The sequence below is a fragment of the Ustilago hordei genome (genome assembly GCF_900519145.1).
Source record: "Ustilago hordei strain Uho2 genome assembly, contig: UHO2_contig_25, whole genome shotgun sequence".
NCBI lineage: Eukaryota > Fungi > Basidiomycota > Ustilaginomycetes > Ustilaginales > Ustilaginaceae > Ustilago > Ustilago hordei.
Genome location: NW_024545257.1, coordinates 114822 through 137820, shown reverse-complemented (window position 1 = coordinate 137820; position 22999 = coordinate 114822). Strand labels below are relative to the sequence as shown.

The window sequence follows — 22999 nt, the reverse complement described above, 5'->3', positions numbered from 1 at the left end:
GATGAAGAGGTTCCTACTGCACCTCGCAAGCAATTTCTGCCTAGTGTGCAGACTGCCTTGCGCTACGACTCGAACAAAGACAAAGACGATAGAGCATTGCCACCATCTCGAAGCTGAGCCCCAAAGTGCTTTGAGGTATGCTCATCAAACCCACTCAATGCAACAAAGCAAGCAACTCTGACATATACAAGAAGCCCTTATGCTGTTCTGACTTGCAACAACAACTTTCCTGTATCCATGATGCCCTCAAGGAGGTGCCCAAGCTCATGACCAGAAACTGGTACACTTGGAACCTTTGCTTCAGAGGTATTCTGTCCAACTGGCCAGCTGACATGAAACACCTTGACGGTATTATTGCACCTCCAGATAAGGAGTATAATGCATTCTCCAGAGTAGCACCCTACTTGCTGGCAACTATAACATCAACTACCTATTTGTCCAACCTGCCAACTTGGAGCCCTCGAAACTGCACAACCTTTACTGCAGGCTCAAGAAGGATCTCACAAAGATGGAGAAGATTGCTGAGTCAACCCTGCTCAACAAGGTCAGGAGGATTCATATGTACCAGGTCAATGTCTGCAAGCTCATCACCCATATCAACAAACACTGGGCCAAAGCCAAATCCATGGGCCACCACCTTCCTGAGATCCTTAAGGTCAAGATGCTCATTGACTAGGCCAGGTATGCCAACTCTTATCAGAACTGCTTCACCACTCTCGATGACACTGGTATGGCATGCTTGTCAACGAAGACCAAATTCATGTGTCTGTTGGTAGCCGTCAAGGATGCTTCAAGCTTTACTTATGTCCAGCCACTCTGACCAAAATCAGATGCATTACAGGTCTTAAAGGAACAGATCCATTATGCTGAGATACAGACAAGTCGCAAACTCAAATCTCTTTGCAAATGGGTCTCAACAGCAGCTACTAGTTGGCAGAACAAGGCAGGCTTCTGCTGGCAAAAAACGCCAGCTTACACCAGCAAACAGATTGGTAAAGCAGAGCACACCATTAGGATGATCAGGGGAATAATGATTGCCATGATGCACCCACATTGCCTGTTGCTAATGTTCTGGCCTTTTGCTGCCAAAGCCACTGTTTTCACAAAAATCCTCTTGCCAAACATCAACAACTGGATACCTTACCATATCTTCTTTGGTAAAGATCTGCAGGGCCATTTGATCTGCTCAGGACCTTTGAATGCCTCACATGGGTTAATATACCAAAAGCAAAGTACAAGAAACTCAATGAACTGGCCATCTCTGCCATATTTGTTGGTTATGACAAAGAACACAAAGAATGGAAATTTTTAGCACCAAGCCACAATCTGCCAGTCTTCTGGTCCAATTCCACACAGTTCTTGCAAGACAAATTGTGGAACAATCACACAGATACAATGCCAATCCAGGATACAGATGCTCTATATTACAATGACTTGGCTGATATTGAAGACCTTGGATACAACAACTTTGACAAGCACAACAAAGAGTTGCAGCAGCAACCCATCAACAATGCCTACCACCTGCCTTCAGAACCAGATACAGAATTTAAGAAGGGACATTTTTACCTACCAAACCCACAGATGCCACTTTCAAATACCTGGATAACAAGATCAATGATGAATCTGTATCAACTTGACCAACTGTGCCCTTGGATCAAGCATCTGCCAGTTCAATGGATAACAAATACCAAACTGCTCTGGTGCCAACATCACCATTACCACTGGGGGAACTTAACAGTCATGTTCAAGATCCTGCATTCTCAGAGAAACTGTTGATGTGAAAGGCTCAGAACTATCACAACAAGTTTGCTGCAACCCAAGAGATGTTCTCACGGTTACACCCAACTACACTCACTGAGTTACTCCAAATCTACCAGAACATGTTCCCATCCACACCAGAAATGCACAGGTTCCAAGAGAAACTTTGATGCTGAGGCAGACTTGTGGACATAGGCCCTCTCTGAGAGTATGATGCCAGTGCTTATGCAATTTCAACCACCAATCTCAAACTATCAGTAAAGGAAGCATTGACTGGACCTGATCAGCTTCATTGGTGCAAAGCAATCAAAGCTGAAATGGATCGACTCAAGAGCATGCACAGTTGGGAGACCATGGACAAGCCTAAGGATGCAAGCCTCATTGACTCCAAGCTGGTGCTTGAGGCCAAGAGAGATGCAAATAACATTCCATACAAGTTCAAGGCTAGGTTTTGTGCACATTGTTTCTCTCAAAAGGAAGGGGCAGACTATGATGAAATCTTTGCCCCAGTGGTACCCAGGGATGTCATTCCAACCATCCTAACAATTGCAGCTAAGTTTAACTGGGGAGTTGACTCTATTGACATGAGCCAAGCAAATCTCAATGACAAGCTGCACCATGACATCTATCTCAAGCTGCTAGAGGGTGCAGAGGAACCAGCTGGCAAGATATACAAGTTGATCAAGAGTCTCTATGGACTAAAGTGATTTAGACAGGAATGGCACAAAGAGCTGGATGTGCACCTGCAAAGATTGGGCTTCTTCCTGTTGCTCAATGTAGCTTGTGTCTACCTTAGAGGTGTGGGTGAATTGCAGGTAATCATTGTGGTATATGTTGATGAGATGCTCATTATTTTGCTGTGTAGAGACCAAATTGAACAGGCCAACAAAGTCATCATTGACAAATGCAAGATCACCAACAATGGACCTGCAAAGGAATTGCTCAAGATCAAGGTCCCACATGACTGGGAGAAGAGGGAGATCACAAAGGAATGCATTAAGACACAAGAGAAAATGTGGATCCCCATGTCCATACTCACCCAAAGGCTGCTCTCAAATTTGAGATCAACCGAGGCTTGAAAGCTAAGTATCTGGTGTTTGTGGGTAGGTTGTTATAGATTTCAAACACTGTCAGGTGAGATGTTTCATATGCAGTTAATGGCCTAGTCTGCCACATGGCGAAAGTGACTGAAGAAGCGATGCAAGCAGTGTTTCAGCTTCAGATCTGAACACAGATAGGAGCAACACATCACGTTTGGTCATAAGCATCTTTGGTGGTGTAGTAACTTGGGACTTGTATGTCCAAAAGTGTCGCTCAGACTCAGCCGTCAAAGCAGAGTATGTTGCAGGATCGGTAGGCACATCAAGTCTTATTCCACAGACATTTGTTACATGGTCTTGGTTTCAGGGATCATGTACCAGTAGTTCTCGTGGACAAGCTGCAATGTTGGACACAACCTCGTCCACTTGGCTTACATGGAATGGCTAGGAACCGAGTGCTTGACGATACAAATGTGTGCCAAGGACAGTTTCTAAACTTACCAGTCTCTTGGACAACCATTTTCTTACGGTTTGGCTATCGCTTGCTGCTATCCTCACTACCACTGTACCCCTATCGGCGCCAATCGCTTGGTGTTGGAGGTGGGAAAGACTCCAGATGACCTCTCTAGGGTCCACTTTGCTACTTGGCCTCTGCTGGATCGCATCGAATTCGTCAGTCAATCTCTTTACTATCCCTTCCGCGTCCGGACCAGCTAGCATAAGGGTAGCATAGCAGCCGTAGGGATGATTCCTTCTAGCCAAATCCGTAGGTTTCAACCCTCTGGCTCCATCTTGCGTGCTATGGGTCGAGGGAGCTTGGGAGAGTAGGAGGAGGTCTGTAGCAACAGGTTGCGGAGGGGGGCATATGCGTACTTGGTTGCGCGAGCGATAGAGATCGAAAGACCATAGTTCGGGATCGCGGGTTGGGATGCTGTAATCTTTCATCTCCCTCGCCGGGTTGGTGTATGGCGAAGGCGAGGGGGTGTGCGCATCGAGATGGTTCAACTTGGCCGCATTCGAAGCGGAACGGGTAGGGGGGACGCAAGTTCGACCAGGCGTAATCCAATCTAGCATGATTAGGGACGAGGTGTTGCGATCTCGAAGATCGAATCGTTGCGTTTGATCGTAGCGAGCGCTGGCAAAACATGTCACTGGATCTGGGAGCAGTACCAAGGTAGCATTCTTTCGAATCAAGAATCGAAAAGTTTGTCTCGTTACCATCTCACCCCCTCCCCCCTCCCCTGCCCTTTGTTCGGGAGTGCGAGGCAAGGCAGCAGTACTAACCCCTTGCGTCGGCCTACTATTCCTAGTCTTGAAAACCTTAGTGCTGCCTTGGGTAAGGATCAACAAACTACACCCACTACCCACATCAACATCCAAGTCTACACTATCACCGGAAACCAACCCCCCGCCATATCCTAGAATGTACATTACACTCGGCGCTTTGCACTCGCTCACGCGCGTCGAAGGAGGGGAAAGGTTCAACGGTGTTCGCTTGAGGATGTCGAGGGAAGCATTCCTGGCACTGATGTGGGGAGAGATAAGTTTGAGTGGGAAAGTAAAACTTAGACATGTAAATACGGCTGTTGCACGCTCATCAACACCTCTCCGCAAGACAGCCAAGCCGTCAGCTTTAAACCGCCCACCCTCTCCCCCTCTTTTACCGCCTGGGAGGAGCGAGTGGGAGGGGGAAGAAGAGTGCTCACCTTTTGCATCATTGGCGCCATGGCCACTATCGCCGTCGTCGTCGGGGATTTGATCACGTCGAACCTGCTTATAAAGCTTGTTTAGCGAGGGTTTCTTCTTGTACTCTTCCAGTTCCACCGAGTTTGCAGAAGAGGAGGAGTGGAAAGTTTGTTGCCTCTTCTCAAGGTCGTGTGCCCACATGGCAGCGCCGATTTGGTTGCTGACAGAAAAGATGAGGCCGATGAGAGGAATTCGTTCCATCAGTGCAGCAACAAAACCGAAAGAACGATAGGCAGACTGTCTTTCGGTAATCCAGAGTTGCACTTGCAAGGGCGACATGCGTTTCGCTTGGAAAAAGTTTTGGTGCAGTAGTCGAGCATAGCTTAAAGAACGCAGTGCCGCTCCCAAGGCCATGCCGAAGAACGGGATGAACTGCATGGGGAGCAGGAGTACTGCACACATGCCAAAGAGCGAAACAAAGACCAGGTCAGCATAACGCAGCGATACGTTGCGGAGCTTTGAGCTCCAAGAGAAGCCAGTAGGGTTGAGGGAGTGCTTACCTTTGACGATAAAGAATCGAACCAGGGGGCTTGCGAGATTAAGATAGCATCCTTGTTTTTTCGCATCCCTGATCGCCTTCTCGATCGGGGGGTTTGCAAACTCCTCTGTATATTCTGACCACCAATCGGCCGCTTTTCCTCTGGATCTCACGGTTTGGATGTAAGCTGTATTTCTACATTCTCTCAGCTTTCTTCGGAGGGAAAACTGCATGATCGCATCAACCTGGCCCATGACAAACATAAAAGTCGCAAATGCTAGCGACGAGCAATAGAAAAGCTACGTCAGCCGAGCTCTGCCAGCAGGAGGAAGGGATGCAAAACTCACTCTGGAAAGAAGGAACAGGAATTCTAAAGGCAAGGCTATCACCAGTCACACCCGCCGTTTCGACGAGTTTCGAGTAGACGGCACCAAACCCAGCTACGCTGGCGGAGGCAGACATGAAGTAGCGAACGAAAAGCGACTGGAGTGGCCAAGAGAGGATTGCCCAGAGAGAGGAAAGGATGATCGCTTGTTTGGCTGCCTTGGAGCATTTGGTCCACATCGGTTTGTACAAAGATGGATCGTGCGCGAGACGATATGCGCCGATAAGACAGTAGAGTGGCGGGAATGTGAGTGTTTCTTGCGGCATCCTTGGCAGCTCCTCTGCGGGGTTGGTGAGCGTGCTGTTGGTGGTGAAGAAGGAGGAAGAGGTGGTGGCCAAGATGGAGGAGCGGGTTGAGTGTCGAGGGTCCAGTTTGCATCACGTGATTTTCAAAGAGAAAGGCGTGCGCGTCTGGACTGGAGGACCCGATCTGATGACGAATCGGGGAAAATTCGATCGAATCGGAGATCCGGGAGGGGGGGGCGGTTGGGGGTCATCATCATTAGCAAGCAAGTCGTCGTGGTCAACATCGCATCGACAATCAGACTGGACCGGAAAAGATTTGGGCATAAAATGGTTGCTTGGGAAGGGAAGCAAGGCTATGTTACAAGACAATGTGGATGGATGTGGATGTGGATGTGAAAATGACGAGGTGTGGGAAAGTCAAGCTTCGCTTAGAGCTTCTCGGCGATCATCTGCTCCATCGTAGCGCCGTCCTTAGCGAAACCGGCGATACCTTCAGCGAGCTTAGTGTTGGCCATGGCATCCTTGGCAAGATCGAGCAAGAAAGCGGCCTCGTCATTGATGTACGAGACCTTTTGGATCTGTTGAGCGGCTTTAGCCTTGTCGGCGCTCAGCTTCTGTTCGACGGGACCGGGCGTGTTTTTGAGTTCCTCGAGAAGCTTGGGGGAGATGGTGAGGAAATCGCAACCAGCGAGTTCCAAGATCTCACCAACGTTACGGAAGGAAGCACCCATAACGATCGTCTTGTAGCCATGTTGACGGTAGTAGTTGTAGATCTTCTGGACTGATTTCACACCGGGGTCCTCGTGCGAGGCGTACTCTTTACCCTCAGCCTTCTTGTAGTAGTCGAGAATACGGCCGACAAAGGGAGAGATGAGCGTGACACCAGCCTCGGCACAAGCTACGGCTTGAGCGAAACCGAAAAGGAGGGTCAAGTTGCAGTGGATGTTGTGCTGGCACTCAAGCTCGCGGGCGGCTTGAATACCTTGCCAGGTGGAAGCGATCTTGATCAAGACACGCTCGCGCTTGACACCGAGAGACTCGTAGAGAGCGATCAGGTGCTTGGCTTTTTCAATGGTAGCTTCCTTGTTGAACGAGAGACGGGCGTCGACCTCGGTGGAAACACGGCCAGGGATGATCTTGAGGATCTCGGTACCGAAAGCAACGAGGAGACGGTCGGTGGCAAGGTCGAGTTGCTTCGTCTTGTCAGAGGTCTGCTCCTTGGCGTACTTGACGGCAATGTCGATGAGGCGGGCGTACTTTTCCTGCTTGACGGCGGCGAGGATGAGCGACTGCGGCGACACAAGAGGACGAGGGACCAGATGCGAGCGACAAGAGTCAGTATGGATGTTTCTTTGCTATATTTGCTGCTGTGCTTGGGAATAGACATGGCGATGCTGACTGCACTCTTTCAGTCGCCGGCAGCAAAGCAAGGCAGCGACTGCCAGACAAGAGAAAGAGAGAGGCAAAACTCACAGGGTTGGTAGTAGCATCCTGAGGCTTGTAGGCGTCGATCGACTCGAAATCACCCGAGTCAGAAACGACAGCGGTGTACTGCTTAAGAGCGTCGAGGGCAGACATTGTGTTGGAATGTGGTACAAGTAGACACGGAGAAGGAAGTATCTGAGTGGGAAATGGTGGGAGCCGAAAGTGAAAGTGAGTGTCGCTGAAAGACTGTATATATATATCTATCATTCCGCAATTGCATAGGCACACTGTCACACTTTTTCCCACGCCCTCGAGAGTTAGTGTTGGTTGGCTCCTTGTCCTTTCCTCTCCTCTGCTGCTGCTGCTCCTGTTCCTCTGTTGGGTTGGCTTGTGCACGGGCCATGCTCCGACCTTTTTCGGAAATTTAAAAAGAATTGCATTTTCTTCCTTTTCCTTCCTTTTTGATTCCTCTCTCTTGAGCTGAAACTGCAACTCCAACTGGAAATTCGTGGGTGCGACTTTTTGGCAGGCAGAACAGGAGCAGGATCACGTCATCGTTTCCAACACGCTTGAAAATGCAAATCTTTTCTGGTTTTGTTTTTCGGATGTTAGATCGTTTCAATAGCGTCATCGTTTCCAACACGCTTGAAAATGCAAATCTTTTCTGGTTTTGTTTTTCGAATGTTAGATCGCTTCAATAGCGTCATCGTCTCTTTTTATTTTTTGGTCATCCAAGTTGAAGAAGCCTTTCGTCATTCGACAAGCAGTGTATGTACTCAAATCAGGCTTCAGTCCATACTGCATAGGAGAGCATCACATCGCATCCCATTGCATCGCATCGTCACGCTGCTGCTCTGGTGGCTGTGGCTGTTGCAACGTCCTCTTTCCTTTCTTCTGGCGAGCAAGCACACTCTAAACCCTAAGTGTCGGATAGGATAGCCTCGCCCGATCAATCCCATCGGGAGAATTGCAATCCCGATTTGCTCCGATACATCTTGCTCCTCTTCCACCTCCTCAGCTTGACTGGTATACAGAAGAGATAGGATCGAGTAGGCAATCGTGTCGATCTACATCTCGCCGCACTCTGTTCAATATGGATCGGAAAGGTGATAGAGGAAATACAAGAAGCACGAGTCAGTAACAATCGTCTTTCGTTGCAGTCGGACCTTGCTTCTACATGCGTCCAAGCAGAGCGATCATCTGCTTTCTGCAGTGTCTACACTTACCAGTAACTCTAACCGCCATCTTTGGTCGATGATTCGCCCCCGTCGCAACATTTTCCATCTTCCTCAACGTCAACAATCCATCCACCACTTGTCCAAACACGACATGTTTCCCATCCAAAAAGGGACATGGTTGAGCTGTGATGAAGAACTGACAACCATTCGTCCCTGGTCCGCTATTCGCCATGCTCAACAACCCCGCTTTGTCGTGTTTCATGATAAAGTTCTCATCTTCGAACTTCTCCCCATAGATCGATTCAGATCCTGTACCGTCCGCATTGATGAAATCACCTCCTTGACACATAAAGTCTTTGATGATTCGGTGAAAGATGCAATCTTTGTATCCGACGGCGACATGGTTGCGACGCAATTCGCCAGTACACAGTTGTCGAAAGTTTTCCGCTGTACCAGGCACCACGTCGGAGAACAACTCGAATTTCAGTCGACCTGCCGCAGTCTCACCGATCGAGATATCCATAAACACAATCGGTCGACCGTTCGTACCTGCTCCTGGTACCGTAGGTGCCGTCGACGCCGATGCCATTGTGAGAAGCGAATGGATGTGGTGTGCTGCGGTGAGTGTTGGGGTAAGTAGCAGGGGTGAGTGGGTGAGTAGCTGCAAGGTTTACGTGGAGGTCTAGTTGCCGTTTTCTTCGGCTTTCGGGAATCAAACTAAACGACAGATGCAATCGGTGCCCGATTCTAGTATTTGCTCAAATTCCGTATCGAGATCCAAGTCGAGCTTCGTGCGATACTTTGGCTCTCTTCCATTCAGGCCAAGTGAAGGCATGGCATGTCTATATCCAAAAAAACGCAGATTCGGCTGCAAAGAAGAATAGAAGCGCCTCTCTCTCTTTACAACCCTTGACCCAGAAGCAAGCGAGCCAGCGAAAAGAGCATCAGATGAAGGCCTTTGTTCCTAGCATACCAGTGGGGGCAGACATAAGTTGGGGGGTATCATGGTATCAATCTTTTCTTTTCATTTTTAAAAACACCATTTCTTCGAAGGGCGCATTCTTTAAAAAAATGCACAAAACTTCCTCCCATCAGTAAAGAATGGGTTGAAGGTGTATGAGGAAGTAATGGGAAGCTTGGAAGATGAGGAGGAGGAGCAGTGTCAAAGAGGTCAACACACAGCTCCAGGAGAAGAAGTGCAAGGAGATGAGTGTAAGGTGTCACATGCCTGAACCCCAAAGTCTGTAGTAAAAGGCAACTACAACTAATCTCAGCAAGATCTATTGTAAAGGCCCTCTATTGTTATTCTTGCTGGAATCTGTCATAGAAGGCTTCTATGACTGTTCTCACTTGATTAGATTGTAACTAAAGGTTATCACAGATTTTGACTGACTGCTGGGGACACTCTGTCCAGAGGTAGCTCAGCACAATCAATGTCCAATAGGTACTTTTGAGATGACACCAAGGTCTGGTGTGAAATGAGTTGACTCAACACAAGTGTCCAGTGTGTCAATGAGTTGAATGGTTCATCCCTGGACCACAGTGGATGACTGCCTTTGGTTTGAGATTGAGAGAGCTGGGCTGCAGTATCAAACTGCCTTTGGTGTCAATTGATATCCAGACTGCAGGAAGTACTGCCTTTGGATGATGTCAAGAAGCAATGATACAACACAGGCACTATGATAGAAGCAATGCTCTGCAATTGCTACTGTTGACAAAATCACTAAATATACTTATGACAAAGTTATAACTAGGAATGTCTAAGAGGTAGAGTGGATGGCGATCCACTCAACTATCATGAATAGAATCCATGTTTTATATGAACATCCTTGCAGTGTTGTCTGCAACACTGCTCCTGTTCTAGGAAACCTCCTCTGACACTGCTCCTCCTCCTGTTGTTTCTCCTACCAATCCTGTCTAACCTATGATGTCCCCCTGCTTGGTAGCACTGTTCCCCCTGCTCCTTGCATATGGGAAGACCTTGTGCTGTTTCATCCTTGATAGGGGCCACTCCCACTATCATCTGGGTGGTGGATCACCCCCTCCTTCCTATCATCCATCCTCTTTGTCCAGTTCATCATTGTGTAAGGCCCCTACCTCATCAGGTGGCAGCCCCTTCCTTGCTCAACACCTGTGGGTCCAGCTAAACCATGGAAGGTGGTGTATAACAGCTGCAGTCCAGTACCTCCTCTCATTTGTAGGTGATAACCTTATTGTGGTCCAGATCATGACAAAGACCATCAAGCAACAGCACTACAAACACTTGTACTGTAATGGGGAGTTATACCCTATATCAAACCCAATTAAAGTGCTATATGGATGTGCCACATAGCCTCTGAACAGAGTGTTCAAGGTGGTCAGTTGAAACCTACCAGGAATAAGTCTTCTGGTTCCTTTCACTGAAACCTACCAGAAGCTGGCCTTCTGATTTCTTCCACTGAAACAGTTCAGAAAGAGCTTACTCTATTGATCTCACCAAGATCTCTCTTTTCTGCTGTTGAATAAAAGCCTTGTCACCATTGTATGTAATGTTTCCTTGGAGGGCATTTGAATTTTCTCCAAAAATGGGCATGAAAAATGTTTGATAATGCCTAAAAGAGTGTGAGAAAGTATGGGTGAAAATACAGGGCCAGCACGAGCAGTGTTAGATCCGGCTGCCACCCAATACAAGCTGTTGCTAATTATGAATTTGCTGCACCCTTGACCCTTGACCCTTGACCCTTGACCCTTGACCCTTGAGCGTTGACCCTTAACCCTGGCTTTTGTATTGCTCGGCACAGGCTGACGGTCAAGGATTCAAGTCAATGCTCTCCTTTTTCACTGTTTTTATTTATTTATTGGGTGGCTGAACTGAGAGGCGGATGGGCCGAATTGGCTGACAGATGAACCGATGGACAGTGCCACCGGGCACATTGTCTGTCTCTTTCTCTCTCTCTCTCTCTCGCGCTCTATTGCCTCTTTATGGATCGACTCAGCTCTGAATCGCATCTATCCTTTCCACCACCACCTTCTTCAACGACGATATCATTCACTCGATCACCATCGCAGCGGCACAACTAACTAACGTCAAAGCACAGATCCATCGTCTACAACCTCGACCTCGACACTCTACAGACCGACACTCAAGCCGCATCCTCCAACGCCTTTTGCTTCTTGCCGTTCATCCGTTGCCAAGCGGGAGATAGCATACAGACCAGACAAGACCAGACAAGACTCGGCCAAGTGATCCTGCCGACCGATAGCATCCTTCGTCTAGAAACAATCACTCGTCCTCTCGCCACCACCACCTCTCGCCGAACACACTCCTTTCCAGCAAACATGGCGGAAACTGTTACACATAACAACAACAACGAAGAGGTCACATTAGAAGGCGGCAATCCTCCCAAGGAACCCGCCGAAACGCGCGATTCTACCACCACTCCTTCTACCACCACTGCTTCTACTGCAACTCTCAAGCCCGGCGCTAACAAGGCATCCGTCGTGCTAGCCAATTGCGAACCCAAGCCCTTGATGGCCACTCCTTACTCGGATCGCATTCAAGCTGCTATGCGCGATGGCAGTGTCCGTATCCCCACCGAAGAACGCGAGATGCGTGCTCGCGACTTGCTCGTCTTCTCCGACAGCGAGACCGAGTCCAATCTCTCCCGTCCCCCTTCTCCGGACCGCGATCGCTTCCCAAAGCACCGTCTCAGCGGTCTCCAGGCCAAGGATCAGACCATGGTCAAACACGGTCTTGATGCCGACCGTCCCGATGCTCTCACCGCACGTCTAGAGCTCACTCGCGAGAACAGCCCTTACGACCTTCGTGCCCATTTGCCTACTCCCAGCTTTGCTCAGCTCGCTGGTCAGCTCGATGGTTCAGCCAACAGCACCAATCCTCCTTCCCTTGTTTCCTCAAGGCCTCCTTCCACCGGTGCCGCCGCTGGCACTGCTGCTGCTCCTGCAGATGAGTCGCGACCTCGCATCGCTTGGCGTCCTTCCTCGCCTCCACCGCGTGCCATGTCGCCTAGCAAGGCTCCGGCTTCCACCAAGCTCAGCCACAACACGCTCTCGGCTGCCACAAATGCCACCTTTGCCAACTCGGCCGCTCAAGATGCCCGTGCTCCTGAGCAACAGCAACAGCAACAGCAACAGCAGTCGCGTCCTCTGCCACCTGTAGAGCCTACTCGTCTTGCCTCCAGCAGTCGAGTCGAGCACAAGGTCGAAAAGCCCAAAGAAAAAGAATCCAAGGGCATGTTCCGACGCATGCTCTCCGGCGCCGCCGGTTACTCTGACAAGGACAAGGCATCAAAGGAAGCTGAAGCCAGCCCTAGCCGCGAACGCCCATCGCCTCACACCGCCGCCAGTCGGCAGGGCAGCGGTCATATTTCTCCCTTGCGATCTCCTTCGCTCAGTCGAGGCTCCACGCCACCTACCAGTCCTCGCAACGAGATGGACGAGCCAGCTCTCAACAACGCTTACCAGTCGATGAACCTCACCAGCCCTCCTAGCAGTCAGCCAGCCAGTCGCAACGTTTCCATCAAACGCAAGGATGGCAAGGGCGACGGTGCCAAAGATGGTGCCAGCGAAGGAAATCGTCTCACTGTCGCTGCACTGCGTGATTGGGATGCCAAGGGTAAGCCTGACAAGTCCTCCTCCAGCAAAAAGTCGGATCGTGGTAAAGATGGCGATGCCAAGTCGACCGCTTCCTCTACATTGCGTGAAATGATCATGGGTAGTGCTCCCAAGCTCAGTCGACGCGGTTCCAGTGCCAGCCACGGTAACAAGTCGGATGGAGGTAGCAAGAAAGGCGGTAGCACTGCAGGCGGCGAAACTGCCAGTTTGCTCAAAAAGTACGGAGTTTGCGAGAAAGCTGCTATCGGAAAAGGTGCAACTGCCGTTGTTCGTCTTGCTCACAAATGGGATCGATCGACGGAAAAGCTCTACGCAGTCAAAGAGTTCCGAAAGCGTCGCAAGAACGAAACCGAAAAGGAATACGTCAAGAAACTCACCTCTGAATTCTGCATCTCTTCCACCTTGCACCATATCAACATTGTCGAAACCGTCGATCTGGTTCAAGACGAAAACCGGCACTGGTGTGAAGTGATGGAGTATTGTCCCGGTGGTGATCTCTATGCTGCTATCAAACGTGGTGGCATGTCACAAGCCGAAGTAGAATGCAACTTTAAGCAGATCCTCAACGGCATCTTTTATCTACACTCGATGGGAGTTGCTCATCGAGATATCAAACCGGAAAACCTCCTACTCGATGGACATGGACACATCAAGATCACCGACTTTGGCGTTTCCGACGTTTTCAGGATGTGTTGGGAAAAATCCACGCACTACTCGAAAGGACTTTGTGGATCCGAACCTTATATCGCACCGGAACAGTTTGAGAAGAAGGAATACGATGCCAGATTGGTCGACGTTTGGGCTGCAGCAGTAGTTTTTTACTGTATGCAGTTTCAGGAATTGCCTTGGAGAGTGGCGAAAATGTCGGATCCAACGTTTAAGGATTATGCTCAACAGTATATTTGCTCGCCAGCTCCCTCACCCTTGTCGAATCTAAGCCCGAGGGAATGTAGACCATTGTTGAAGAAGATGTTATCTCCCGATCCAAAGGCAAGATGGACAATGGATGATGTATTGAAGGATCCTTGGTTGATGGGTGTTGCTTTGTGTGACGAGGGGAGTAAGAATGATCATACCCATTCCGCTGCGACTAGTTGACTCAACTGAGCAGGTTGGCCTTGTATCTTGTTTTCGCATTGCATCGTTCGGCATCAGGATTGTTGTGGATGTCCTTTTGGATTGCATTTGCATTTGCATTTTTTCTTTTTTTTTTTTTTTTTTTTTTTTTCTTTTTTCTTTCTTTTTTTTCTTTTTTTTTTTCTTCAGATCTTCTGCTTCTTAACCAGTTTATCGCTTAGCTGTCCTTTGTGCTGAGCCAGTTGGGAAAGCCTACGAAGATCGCCCGCAGTTGGAGGGAAGCAAACCGTTCTCAAACCCTTCTTGACCAAACCGAAGAAAGAAGTGCGAGCTCGCATCGAGATTGCCGAATCTAACCGAAATCTCAACTGCCACTCGAGTTGAAAGATCTAACAGCAATCCTGTTCATCTGAAAAAAGCGAGATGTATCGTGCGGGAAGCACTAAGCAAGTCTAATCAACGCCTCGTTCGTTACAATCCATCCGCGCAAAGCAAAACCCTCAGCCCTCATTTTATGGCTTCAGCAGTAGACCCCCTTGTTCAGATCATGCCAAACATAATGTATCGCTGTTACCGAGTTCAACGTGATTCGCACCATCACAGAATGTTGAGTTCCATTCGGAATTACTCTTGCACTCTTGCATGCTATGTGAAAAGCACCGACATCCTTGCTTGCGTAAAAGAGGGTGACAGGACCGAACCGAATGAAATGTGCACTGGCATTTATGCTCTGCCTCTCAAGCGTCTCTCCATCTCGATCCGACCCAATCGCACATTCTTGTCCAACTCGGTTAATCCAGCTTCACCCTGGTCGCGCATCTCTTGTGCTGCAGCTTCTGCTTTCATCTGCAACCATTCGCCCAACGTCATTGCCCTTTGCGCCTCGTCCAGGTCCAACCTTGGCAGCTGAGGTAGTTGCGAGAGTGGACAACTGGTACGAGGCCGAGGGCTGCTGGATGCAAGCGGAGAGGATCGACGTGTGCCACGAATGGTGGCTTGAGAACCAGTGTTGGTCAGCAGCTCGACTTCCGTGTCTGCTTCCGAGGCGAGAGGCGTTGACTTGGTGCTCGATGCGCCGCGCTTGGTTGAGGACGACGAGGGCGAGCATGTTGGGAGCTTGCGGCTGCTTGTGCTTGAAGCGAGATCGCTCGAGGACGAGGATATTGTTTTACTTTTGCTAGGAACGGCGGGGATTGCGCTTGAGACGGAGCAAGTGGAGCGTTGACGTGCCGATTCAACCTCTGCTTCGGATGCGAGGAGGGATGCGCCATCTGACCCCATCTCCTCTTCGACTTCGACTTCGACTGGTGATGCAGGGACTGGTGATGCAGGGACTGGTGATGAAGGGACTGGTGATGAAGGGACTGCAGCGGCAACCTTTGCAGATGCTTTACGCGATCTTGTTGCAGTCGACCATGTCTTGGTGCAAGTGCTCGCTACTGTACTTGCCTTGGCAGCTCGTCCACCTCTTCGCTTTGGCTCTTCGACAGGTTCCGGCCCTCCCTCCTCCTCGACTTCGGATGCGTCATGCTCAACGATGGTCTTGTCTTCCTGCATTGGCGCTGCATCATCATCTTCGACCTCTGGCTCCGGTTCAGGCTCGGGAGTAGGCTCCTTGGGTGTCGTAGCCTGGTCGAGCTTCTTGGACTTGGATCGACTCCTCTTTGCTTTAGCTGGCGGGCCGACAGGATCCGTTGCCGGTGCTGGCTCCTCGTCGTCGTCGTCGTCGTTGGGCGATGAAGGGAATGGAATCGGATCCGACAATGTCAACTCTCGCTTCTCGAGGTCCTCCTTATCGGGTCTGCGAGGAATGCGATCAACATCAGCATCTGCTGAGAGGATCTCGATGGCCTTGGTAGCTCTTCGACTTGCAGCACGCGATGGCCGAGCTGGAGCTGCTTGATTGCCATTGCCGAGACCAGTAGCGCTCTTCTTGGTTCTGAGAGTTTTGACCGGCACCTCTTCCACTTCTGCTGCAGGTTGTTCGGCTTCCTTTGCCTCTTCTTGCTCAACCTCGGCTTTTGCTGCTGTCTTTTTTGACGATACGCTGCGTGCCTTGCGACCAGCCTTGCTTGGAGGCACCACCGGCTCTTGTTCAACTTTGGCTTCAACATCTTTGTTGTTGTTGTTGTTGTTGTTGTCGTCCTCCTCCTCTTTGTCATCTTGATCCTGTGCTGCTGCTGCCGTAGACTTGTTTGCTTTTCTGATCTTGGTGGACGCTTTCCGTGTTGTCGCAGAGACAGCACGCTTGCCTCCCTTCTTGGTTGCGACAAGAGGTTTTTGCTCCTCATCCTTCTCTTCAACTGGAGCTGCCTCCTGCTGCACCGGCTCTCTCAACTGGTGATTGAAGAAGGCACATTCGGGATGACGTCGTTTATGCTCGTGATTGGGATCATCCGACTTCTCCCAACCGCCCAGCGCTTTCCCACAGTAGATGCACTTGGCATTGTCGGCTTCCTCTTGATTCGGTGTAAAGTAAAAGCCTGCTTCTGCGAGCTTCTTGCTAGTTGGTTTCCAACCTTTCTTGCCATCATAGGGCCAGTTGCTACCGAAGGTTTCTTTTCGCGCTTGAATCATCTCCTTGCTCGTTGGCAGCAGTTCTGGTGTTTCAAAGATCCATTTGCCGCTTTCCTCGTGCAAAGTAGCTTCTTCATGGCTGCGAAAGATTCGACACCATCCGTTGTTGGGTAGTGCCAACTCGAGTCGACTAAGTGGATCGTCGCCCATTTGCCAGTTGTCGATCTGTACATGTGGATAGAGGAAGTGAGAGACGGCGTCGAGCGCTGCTGATGTGGGTGCGTGATAGAAGCCATGCTTGGCGAGAATGGCAGGTGTTGGAATGCCTGATGCTTTGGCGCTGCGGGCCGTGACGGGATGTGGCCATTGGAGTAAGGAGGAAGAGGAGAAGGAGGAGGAGGAGGAGGAAGAAGAGGAAGCTGTTGGTTTTGTGGATTGCCTCTTCTTGGCTGCTGATGTGGATGACGAGGCGGTGGCAAAGGAAGCCAGTCGATCCTCTTCGGAGAGCATCATGACGACTGAGAGCGCCGGCTGGATGGCTCTGTTCAGCTGGTTTGAAAGCAGGTGCGTCGGGAGTGCGAAGGAGGAGCAAGTGTGGCTCAGTTCAGGCCAAGAGCTGACCGGACGGATGGCCCGACAATAGCGTGGGAAGAGTTTGTGATGTCGTCCTGGCTGCGCACGGACAGCGGCAGAGTAGATGGCGGTGGTGAAAGGTGAAAGGTGAAAGGTGAACAGTCGGTGCGAAGCCGAAGAGATGATTCACACCGTGCCGGTCACAATTGAATTTCCACTTCTGGCAAGAGCAAGTTAGTGTTGGATTCAAGCTGGATTTTGGCGCAAGAACGCGTCTGTCGCTGCACGTGATGGCTAAGAACGGGCTAAATCGGGCTCTTTGCAGCGCTGACCAGGCCTGTTCCCTGCTCTGTTTCTATCCCGATCTGCATCGAATAAAGTACAGACTGCATCTTCAGGACCCTGAGAAAAAAATAAAAAAAATAAAAAAAATAAAAAAATAAAAAAAAAAGAGAGAGAGAGAGAGAGAAGAGAGGAAAAAAAGTCACAACAAGCCTTCATTCGCTGCGTAGACTGCCCATCGGCCCCTTCCGAAGCTTGACAATGCGTGATAGTTAAGAGGAAGAAGAGGTTACGCGGGCGTGGGAATTTCCTCCTTGTCGGCTTCTCGGCTTCGTCAAGAAAGGTTTGTTTCCCTCCAACTCCGGGGGGTTGTGACTTAGAACTCATCACCTTCGGCCAATCCGACCAGAACTTGTCCTCTTTATTACGACCATATCCAACACCATCGGCCAGCGCGGCACATAGAGAGAGACGCCACTAGCTCCAGCGCATGTTTCTAGACGCCGGAATGCCATACGGCGCAGCTCTCTAACACTCCAACCCTACACCGAGCAAGGCTCAACAGGCGTCCAAGGATGGACTTCTCGTCTTTGCTGCGGCGCAAGCCGACTGCGGTCACTTATGGCAAGCGCAGCCGTGGCGCGAATGGCAGCGCCGACTCTTTTCCAGCCACGGAGCGTCCGAATGTCGTCGCCAGATGTTCAAGCGGCTCCTCCGATGAGGATGACCAACCAGCCGGTCCTTCCGACACTCCAAGAGGCCTTACACACGCAGAGGACGGCGCACTTTCGCCTTGCCGGCCGTTGAAACAGAGTCCTCGCGATCGAATGCCCACTCAGCCAATCGCTGACACCATCTCGCCTAGCACGCAGCCACCGCCAAGGACACTGAACGGCGCATCCACCAGATCTCCCACTGCAACATCATCTGCATCTATAACCCCTACAGCGCACATCCCAGCATCCCTCTCAACACCGAGCATCTTTCCAAACGCGCGCACTCCAGCCACCGCCCTCGGCTCGACAAGCTCGCTACCACCACGACCGCACCGAGCTGCTTCGCCATCAGCCACCAAAAGCAACCATGCTTCATCGTCAAAACTGCCACTCAGGAGGAGTGCCAGCTCATCGCCTCGCAAAGTCACCCCCTCTGCACTCTCGCCAAGCAAACGAGCGGCACCGTCTCGAACACCCTCCAGGCCAGCACAGGATCTCTCCGGCTTGTTTGACTCCATCGAGCCCACATTGCCACGCTCGACTCGTCCGTTTGCCAGAAGCGAGAGTCAGCCTACTGCACAACTGCATCGTGATGTCAACGATACTTTGCTCGATACAGCGCCTGCTTTTGCAAACAGTCCTCTTGCTTCGCCTACCCTGCCATCATCGAAACTTGCTGAAGAAGAGCTACTTTCTCCAGGTACGCTCACAAGCCCTTCCAAGCGGCCACGTATGGCTGACAGGATGGCACCCAGAGCTGCACGATCGACAAAGTCCAAGGCGGATGAGGTTGCAGAAAGCCTTTTCAATTCGAGCAAAGGATCGTTGCGAAGGACGGAGACGGCACCATCAGCAGTGTCAGAAGCTACTTCCATTGGCTTGTTTGCCTCGGATGGAGATCGTGCAGCATCGATCAAAGCAAAGCAGGACGACGCGGCTAGTGGCCGTCAGTCAGATGCTGGCTCAACACCCATCGATGCCGCGTCGCAAGCTGATAGCCAGTCACAAGAAGGGATGAGCTCAGCGATGAGTGCTCCTAGGCTCGCTGGAATCAAGCAGACGTCGGCGGCAAACGCCAGGCGCACCTACGGCTTGCAAAGAAGCTTCCTTGCTGACCAGGCTGAGGAAAATCTGCTCTTCGATCCTTCATCTAAATCGAATGGCGCATCTCGTAGTATTGAAGACGAGATCCAAGCCGAGCTCAAAGGCAATGGCACGAGTACCTCGAGCAATCACACAAGTCGACCATCCCCCTCTGTCGCATCTCGACTCGCAGATTCAGCGACGGCAGCACCTCGCGAGAGCTATGCTGAACTCCTAAAGAAATGGGGCGAGGGTGCCGATGATATCGAATGGGATGAATCGCAAGATCCAACGCTCAATCTCAAATCCATCACCTCCCTTCGCTCCACCGGCGAGCTTCGACGCTTCAACGATGATCTCGAATACCTCTTCTCTGGCCTCGATCCATCGCAGGCTCTCTCCATTCGTAGAAGTTCAGCGGTAGAACTCGTTCGTCTGCTTTGCGGCAAGCCCGATATCGACAGTCTCAACGATGCTGCTGGTCATGACGACAATGATGCGGAAGAAGAAGAAAAAGAAGAAGAAGAAGCTGAAGAAGCTGAAGATCCACTGGTTTCGGCTCAATCGGCCGAGTTCTTGCGCAAGCTCAAAGCGTCAGACCTCATCGCACGCTTGCTAGATCTCTTCCGAGGCGCAGAAGCAGGTGAAGGCGTCGATGGTGTTCTCGATGCCGCTGTAGCTGTGTACATTGCCAAGCTGCTAAAGTCACCATCTTCTGCCGAGCCCTTGACACGCGAGAGATGTTGCGAGCTCTTCACTACGCTTCGAGAAGTTCTGCTGCGAGCGGATCGATCCGAACGCCAATCTCGCAAAGACGGCTTCGCACTGCTTCGTTTGCACGAGCTGAAACAGCACAAAATCGCCTCCAAGTCGGACAGAAGAACGCTGGGTGAACTTCGAGCCATCGCACGCATCTCGAAGCTTTTTGTCGCTGGTGCACAAAGCTGGACACTGCGCAACTTGGTGCTGGCAGCTTGCTGTTCCTTAATCGCGCTGCCTCGTCGCATTTTGAGCGATGCCGCGATCAAAGATCTTCTGGTCGATGACGATACAGCCGATGATGGCTTTCATCCATCCCTTTTCACCACTGTCCTGAACGTTCTGGTAGCAGAAGGTGCAAAAGCGCAACAACGACTAGTCGACTTTAGCAAAGGCCTCCAACTTGTCACACCTACTGCAGTCGAAGCTGTACCCGACTTGGAAACAGTCGACGTCTGCATCCGATTCCTCGACAAAGGAATGGACATTCTCTATCTCGAACTCGATCAAGCTGTCCCTGCCTCGAACGAGACTCTAGACGCGCTACAAAACCTCATCAGCTTTGCTGTCCAAGCAGCACCCTTTGGCTCCCCTCCTCAAGACGTCCCATCCCAAAAATTGACCGCTTGGTCAACCAGAGCACTGCAAGTCCTACATGCACTCTTCAAAACCCTCTTAGACCTAAGTCAAGTCGACGCCAATTGGAGCGAATCACTCGCCAACTCCCTTCCGCTTGGAACATTAATCATTCGAGCTTTTCTTCTCAGCCATCGCTGTGCCACCTCTCACCGCCAAACCTCGACCTCCTTGAACGCAGGTTTGTTTGATGATGTTCAACACCTAACCCTAGCTCTCCTCACCAATCTGCTCATCAAACAACAAATTAAAGCAAGCAACACCTTGCAATCCATCCAAATAGACCCTTCCTGCTGGGGTCGTAGAACTTGCACCCCCATCTCCTGCAACTGCACATCGCGTTCCCCAGCGCTAGCAACGCTAGCACGAGTCTTGTTCGAAACGAGGAACGCGGCGAGAGAGCACGATGATAGTAATGCAGCGTATTTGTCGAATTCAATTGCGACAGCTCTAGCACAGTTTGCAGTTGGTGGCAAGGAAAGTCTAGAGTTGTGCAGGAGGGTGTTGGATGAGCAAAGGCAAGAGAAAGGAGGGTCGGGTTTGGGGGGGTTGAGGGAGTTGGTGGATGCAGTGGAAGAGTTTGCGCTTGTACACCAAGCTGCGTTGGTTGCTGGACAAAGTGAAGCCACGAGAGAAGCAGACGGGTTGGACGAGGAGAGAGAGGAAGAGGCGGCGGTAAAGCAGGAGGGCGAGGGAGGGCAGAATGCAGTAGCAGAAGAAGCAGGACAACTGATTAAAGATTTAGCTTTACGCTTGAGAGAACTGGCTAAACAATAACTCGCATCGCAAAATGCAGTCGAGATCCAAGTCATAGTCTAGAAAAGCGCCTTGGCTGTGAGATGCTATACGAGTACCAGCTTGACTCTCTACAAACGAATGTGCAGAGAAAACAAAACCAACGTTTGCGTCTGTAGCATTTCATCAATGCCAGATGTCTATCCTTCATCCGCATAGAAAGCAATGCAAGCCCTTGCTAATTCTCCGTCCAAACCACCGAAGCCCAAAAAAATAAAAATAAAAATAAAAATAAAAATAAAAATAAAAATAAAAATAAAAATAAAAATAAATAAAAATAAATAAAAAATGAGCGATCAAGGGTGCAACCAAAATCTGCACTCCTGGGGAAAGGATTGCAAAACTTGGTTCAAAGCTTCTTAGTTGAAGATGCGTCGGCATCTCAAGCAAGATGCACGTGTCACGGCCGAGACACCGAGGTGCAGGAGGCTTACTTAAGTTAGAAGCACAATGAGGTACATGACTGTTGTCATGGCGACAGCTCAGTGGCACTCAGTATCATAGCAACACAGGAGTATGAATGAAGTGACACATCCTGTCTCGGATAGGACTAGAGCAGTGAATGGAGTATATATATGTGTTTGTCATTTAGGTCCACACTACTAAAACCAAGCATTATATAGAACATACGGCTGTGGTAAAGGGAGTCTGATCGTGACCCCGATAATGCCGTATACTAATTGTTATCTTCAATTGATTAAGAGTCTGAAGAAGCTATCACCGAGCTAACCGAAACTCGTCGACAACCATGGTAGAAGACACCGAAACAAGGACCAAAGGAAGCAGAAAGGGCAAGAACACCCAGGTTCGGGTTGACAATAATGCCACGAACGAGAACAAGCCGGAGGCCATCAACAATGAAGCCGACGAAGACACCGATTCTGACTCCGACTTTGATGATGGCGACAAGCAATATAACTTTCACACCCTAGCAAAGCTCCTCGAACCCGTGCCAAAGCTCACGTCACGAAACTATTATAGCTGGAGCGCTCACGTGAAATCTTTCCTCTGATCCATGCCCCATGCGATGAAACATCTCGAGGGAACGTACGACAAGAAGCACCTGAAATGGAGCCACTCCCTCGATGATGCTTTAATCAACGCCCTGCTTGGAACAATTGACACTACCGGGGAATACAATGTAAATTACCTCGTTCTAGATGTAATCAAGGAGTACCTTACTTTCAACCAAGTATGGAGAAAGATCGAAAACGGTCTCACGAATGAAGCCACCAAGACGTCTCACAGACTTGTGCTCATCTCGCAGCTCAACGATACAAAGATGTTTCACTTGGACGCCAGAAAGCTAATTCAAGAGATCCGGTCCATACAGACTGAAAGCAGCCTCCTCGGCAAACCATTCGCCGATGATACATTGTTCTCGGCTCTGCAGAAATGCACGATCCGGCATCCGGTGTATAAGGAGACGGTTGCCACCGTTCATCAAATCGATTTCAACACCCTTGCCACCGCACTAAGTATCTGGCAGACCGCTGTCGAGAGTGTCCCCACACAAAAGATCGACCCCCAACAAGCCAGCGCTAGAACCGCCAGCAATGACGATCAAAATGAACGGGCCGGAGAGACCGAAGCCGAAGCCGACAACAGCCACGCGAGCTCGAGGAACGCAGGCAGACCACGCTGAATCCGATGCTGGATCTGCAAGCGACCGGGACATGGTATTAGTCAATG

The 22999-nt window shown here is 50.3% G+C and overlaps 8 protein-coding genes across 8 annotated transcripts; 4 read left to right on the top strand and 4 right to left on the bottom strand.

Annotated features, from left to right (window-relative positions):
• Nucleotides 1–3242: 3242 nt before the first annotated feature.
• UHO2_07246 (uncharacterized protein) lies at nt 3243–5673 on the bottom strand (the record flags this gene model as incomplete). The annotated part of the gene is made up of 3 exons (XM_041555062.1): nt 3243–4936; nt 5045–5299; nt 5370–5673. 3 exons carry the CDS (start codon nt 5671–5673, stop codon nt 3243–3245), a joined length of 2253 nt encoding a protein of 750 aa, XP_041410996.1.
• A 407-nt stretch (nt 5674–6080) lies between these two features.
• UHO2_07245 (putative TAL1 - transaldolase) lies at nt 6081–7230 on the bottom strand (the record flags this gene model as incomplete). The annotated part of the gene is made up of 2 exons (XM_041555061.1): nt 6081–6941; nt 7126–7230. 2 exons carry the CDS (start codon nt 7228–7230, stop codon nt 6081–6083), a joined length of 966 nt encoding a protein of 321 aa, XP_041410995.1.
• Nucleotides 7231–8144: 914 nt separating this feature from the next.
• Nucleotides 8145–8844, bottom strand: UHO2_07244 (putative peptidyl-prolyl cis-trans isomerase; the record flags this gene model as incomplete). Its single annotated transcript, XM_041555060.1, has 2 exons — nt 8145–8161; nt 8304–8844. The coding sequence occupies 2 exons, from the start codon at nt 8842–8844 to the stop codon at nt 8145–8147; spliced, it is 558 nt and encodes a 185-aa protein (XP_041410994.1).
• A 1338-nt stretch (nt 8845–10182) lies between these two features.
• On the top strand, nt 10183–10587 carry UHO2_07243 (uncharacterized protein; the record flags this gene model as incomplete). Its single annotated transcript, XM_041555059.1, has 1 exon — nt 10183–10587. One exon carries the CDS (start codon nt 10183–10185, stop codon nt 10585–10587), a length of 405 nt encoding a protein of 134 aa, XP_041410993.1.
• Nucleotides 10588–11573: 986 nt separating this feature from the next.
• On the top strand, nt 11574–13967 carry UHO2_07242 (uncharacterized protein; the record flags this gene model as incomplete). The annotated part of the gene is made up of 1 exon (XM_041555058.1): nt 11574–13967. One exon carries the CDS (start codon nt 11574–11576, stop codon nt 13965–13967), a length of 2394 nt encoding a protein of 797 aa, XP_041410992.1.
• Nucleotides 13968–14669: 702 nt separating this feature from the next.
• On the bottom strand, nt 14670–16973 carry UHO2_07241 (uncharacterized protein; the record flags this gene model as incomplete). Its single annotated transcript, XM_041555057.1, has 1 exon — nt 14670–16973. The coding sequence occupies one exon, from the start codon at nt 16971–16973 to the stop codon at nt 14670–14672; it is 2304 nt and encodes a 767-aa protein (XP_041410991.1).
• Nucleotides 16974–17893: 920 nt separating this feature from the next.
• On the top strand, nt 17894–21289 carry UHO2_07240 (uncharacterized protein; the record flags this gene model as incomplete). Its single annotated transcript, XM_041555056.1, has 1 exon — nt 17894–21289. One exon carries the CDS (start codon nt 17894–17896, stop codon nt 21287–21289), a length of 3396 nt encoding a protein of 1131 aa, XP_041410990.1.
• A 766-nt stretch (nt 21290–22055) lies between these two features.
• UHO2_07239 (uncharacterized protein) lies at nt 22056–22952 on the top strand (the record flags this gene model as incomplete). The annotated part of the gene is made up of 2 exons (XM_041555055.1): nt 22056–22301; nt 22350–22952. 2 exons carry the CDS (start codon nt 22056–22058, stop codon nt 22950–22952), a joined length of 849 nt encoding a protein of 282 aa, XP_041410989.1.
• Between the last annotated feature and the right edge of the window lie 47 nt (nt 22953–22999).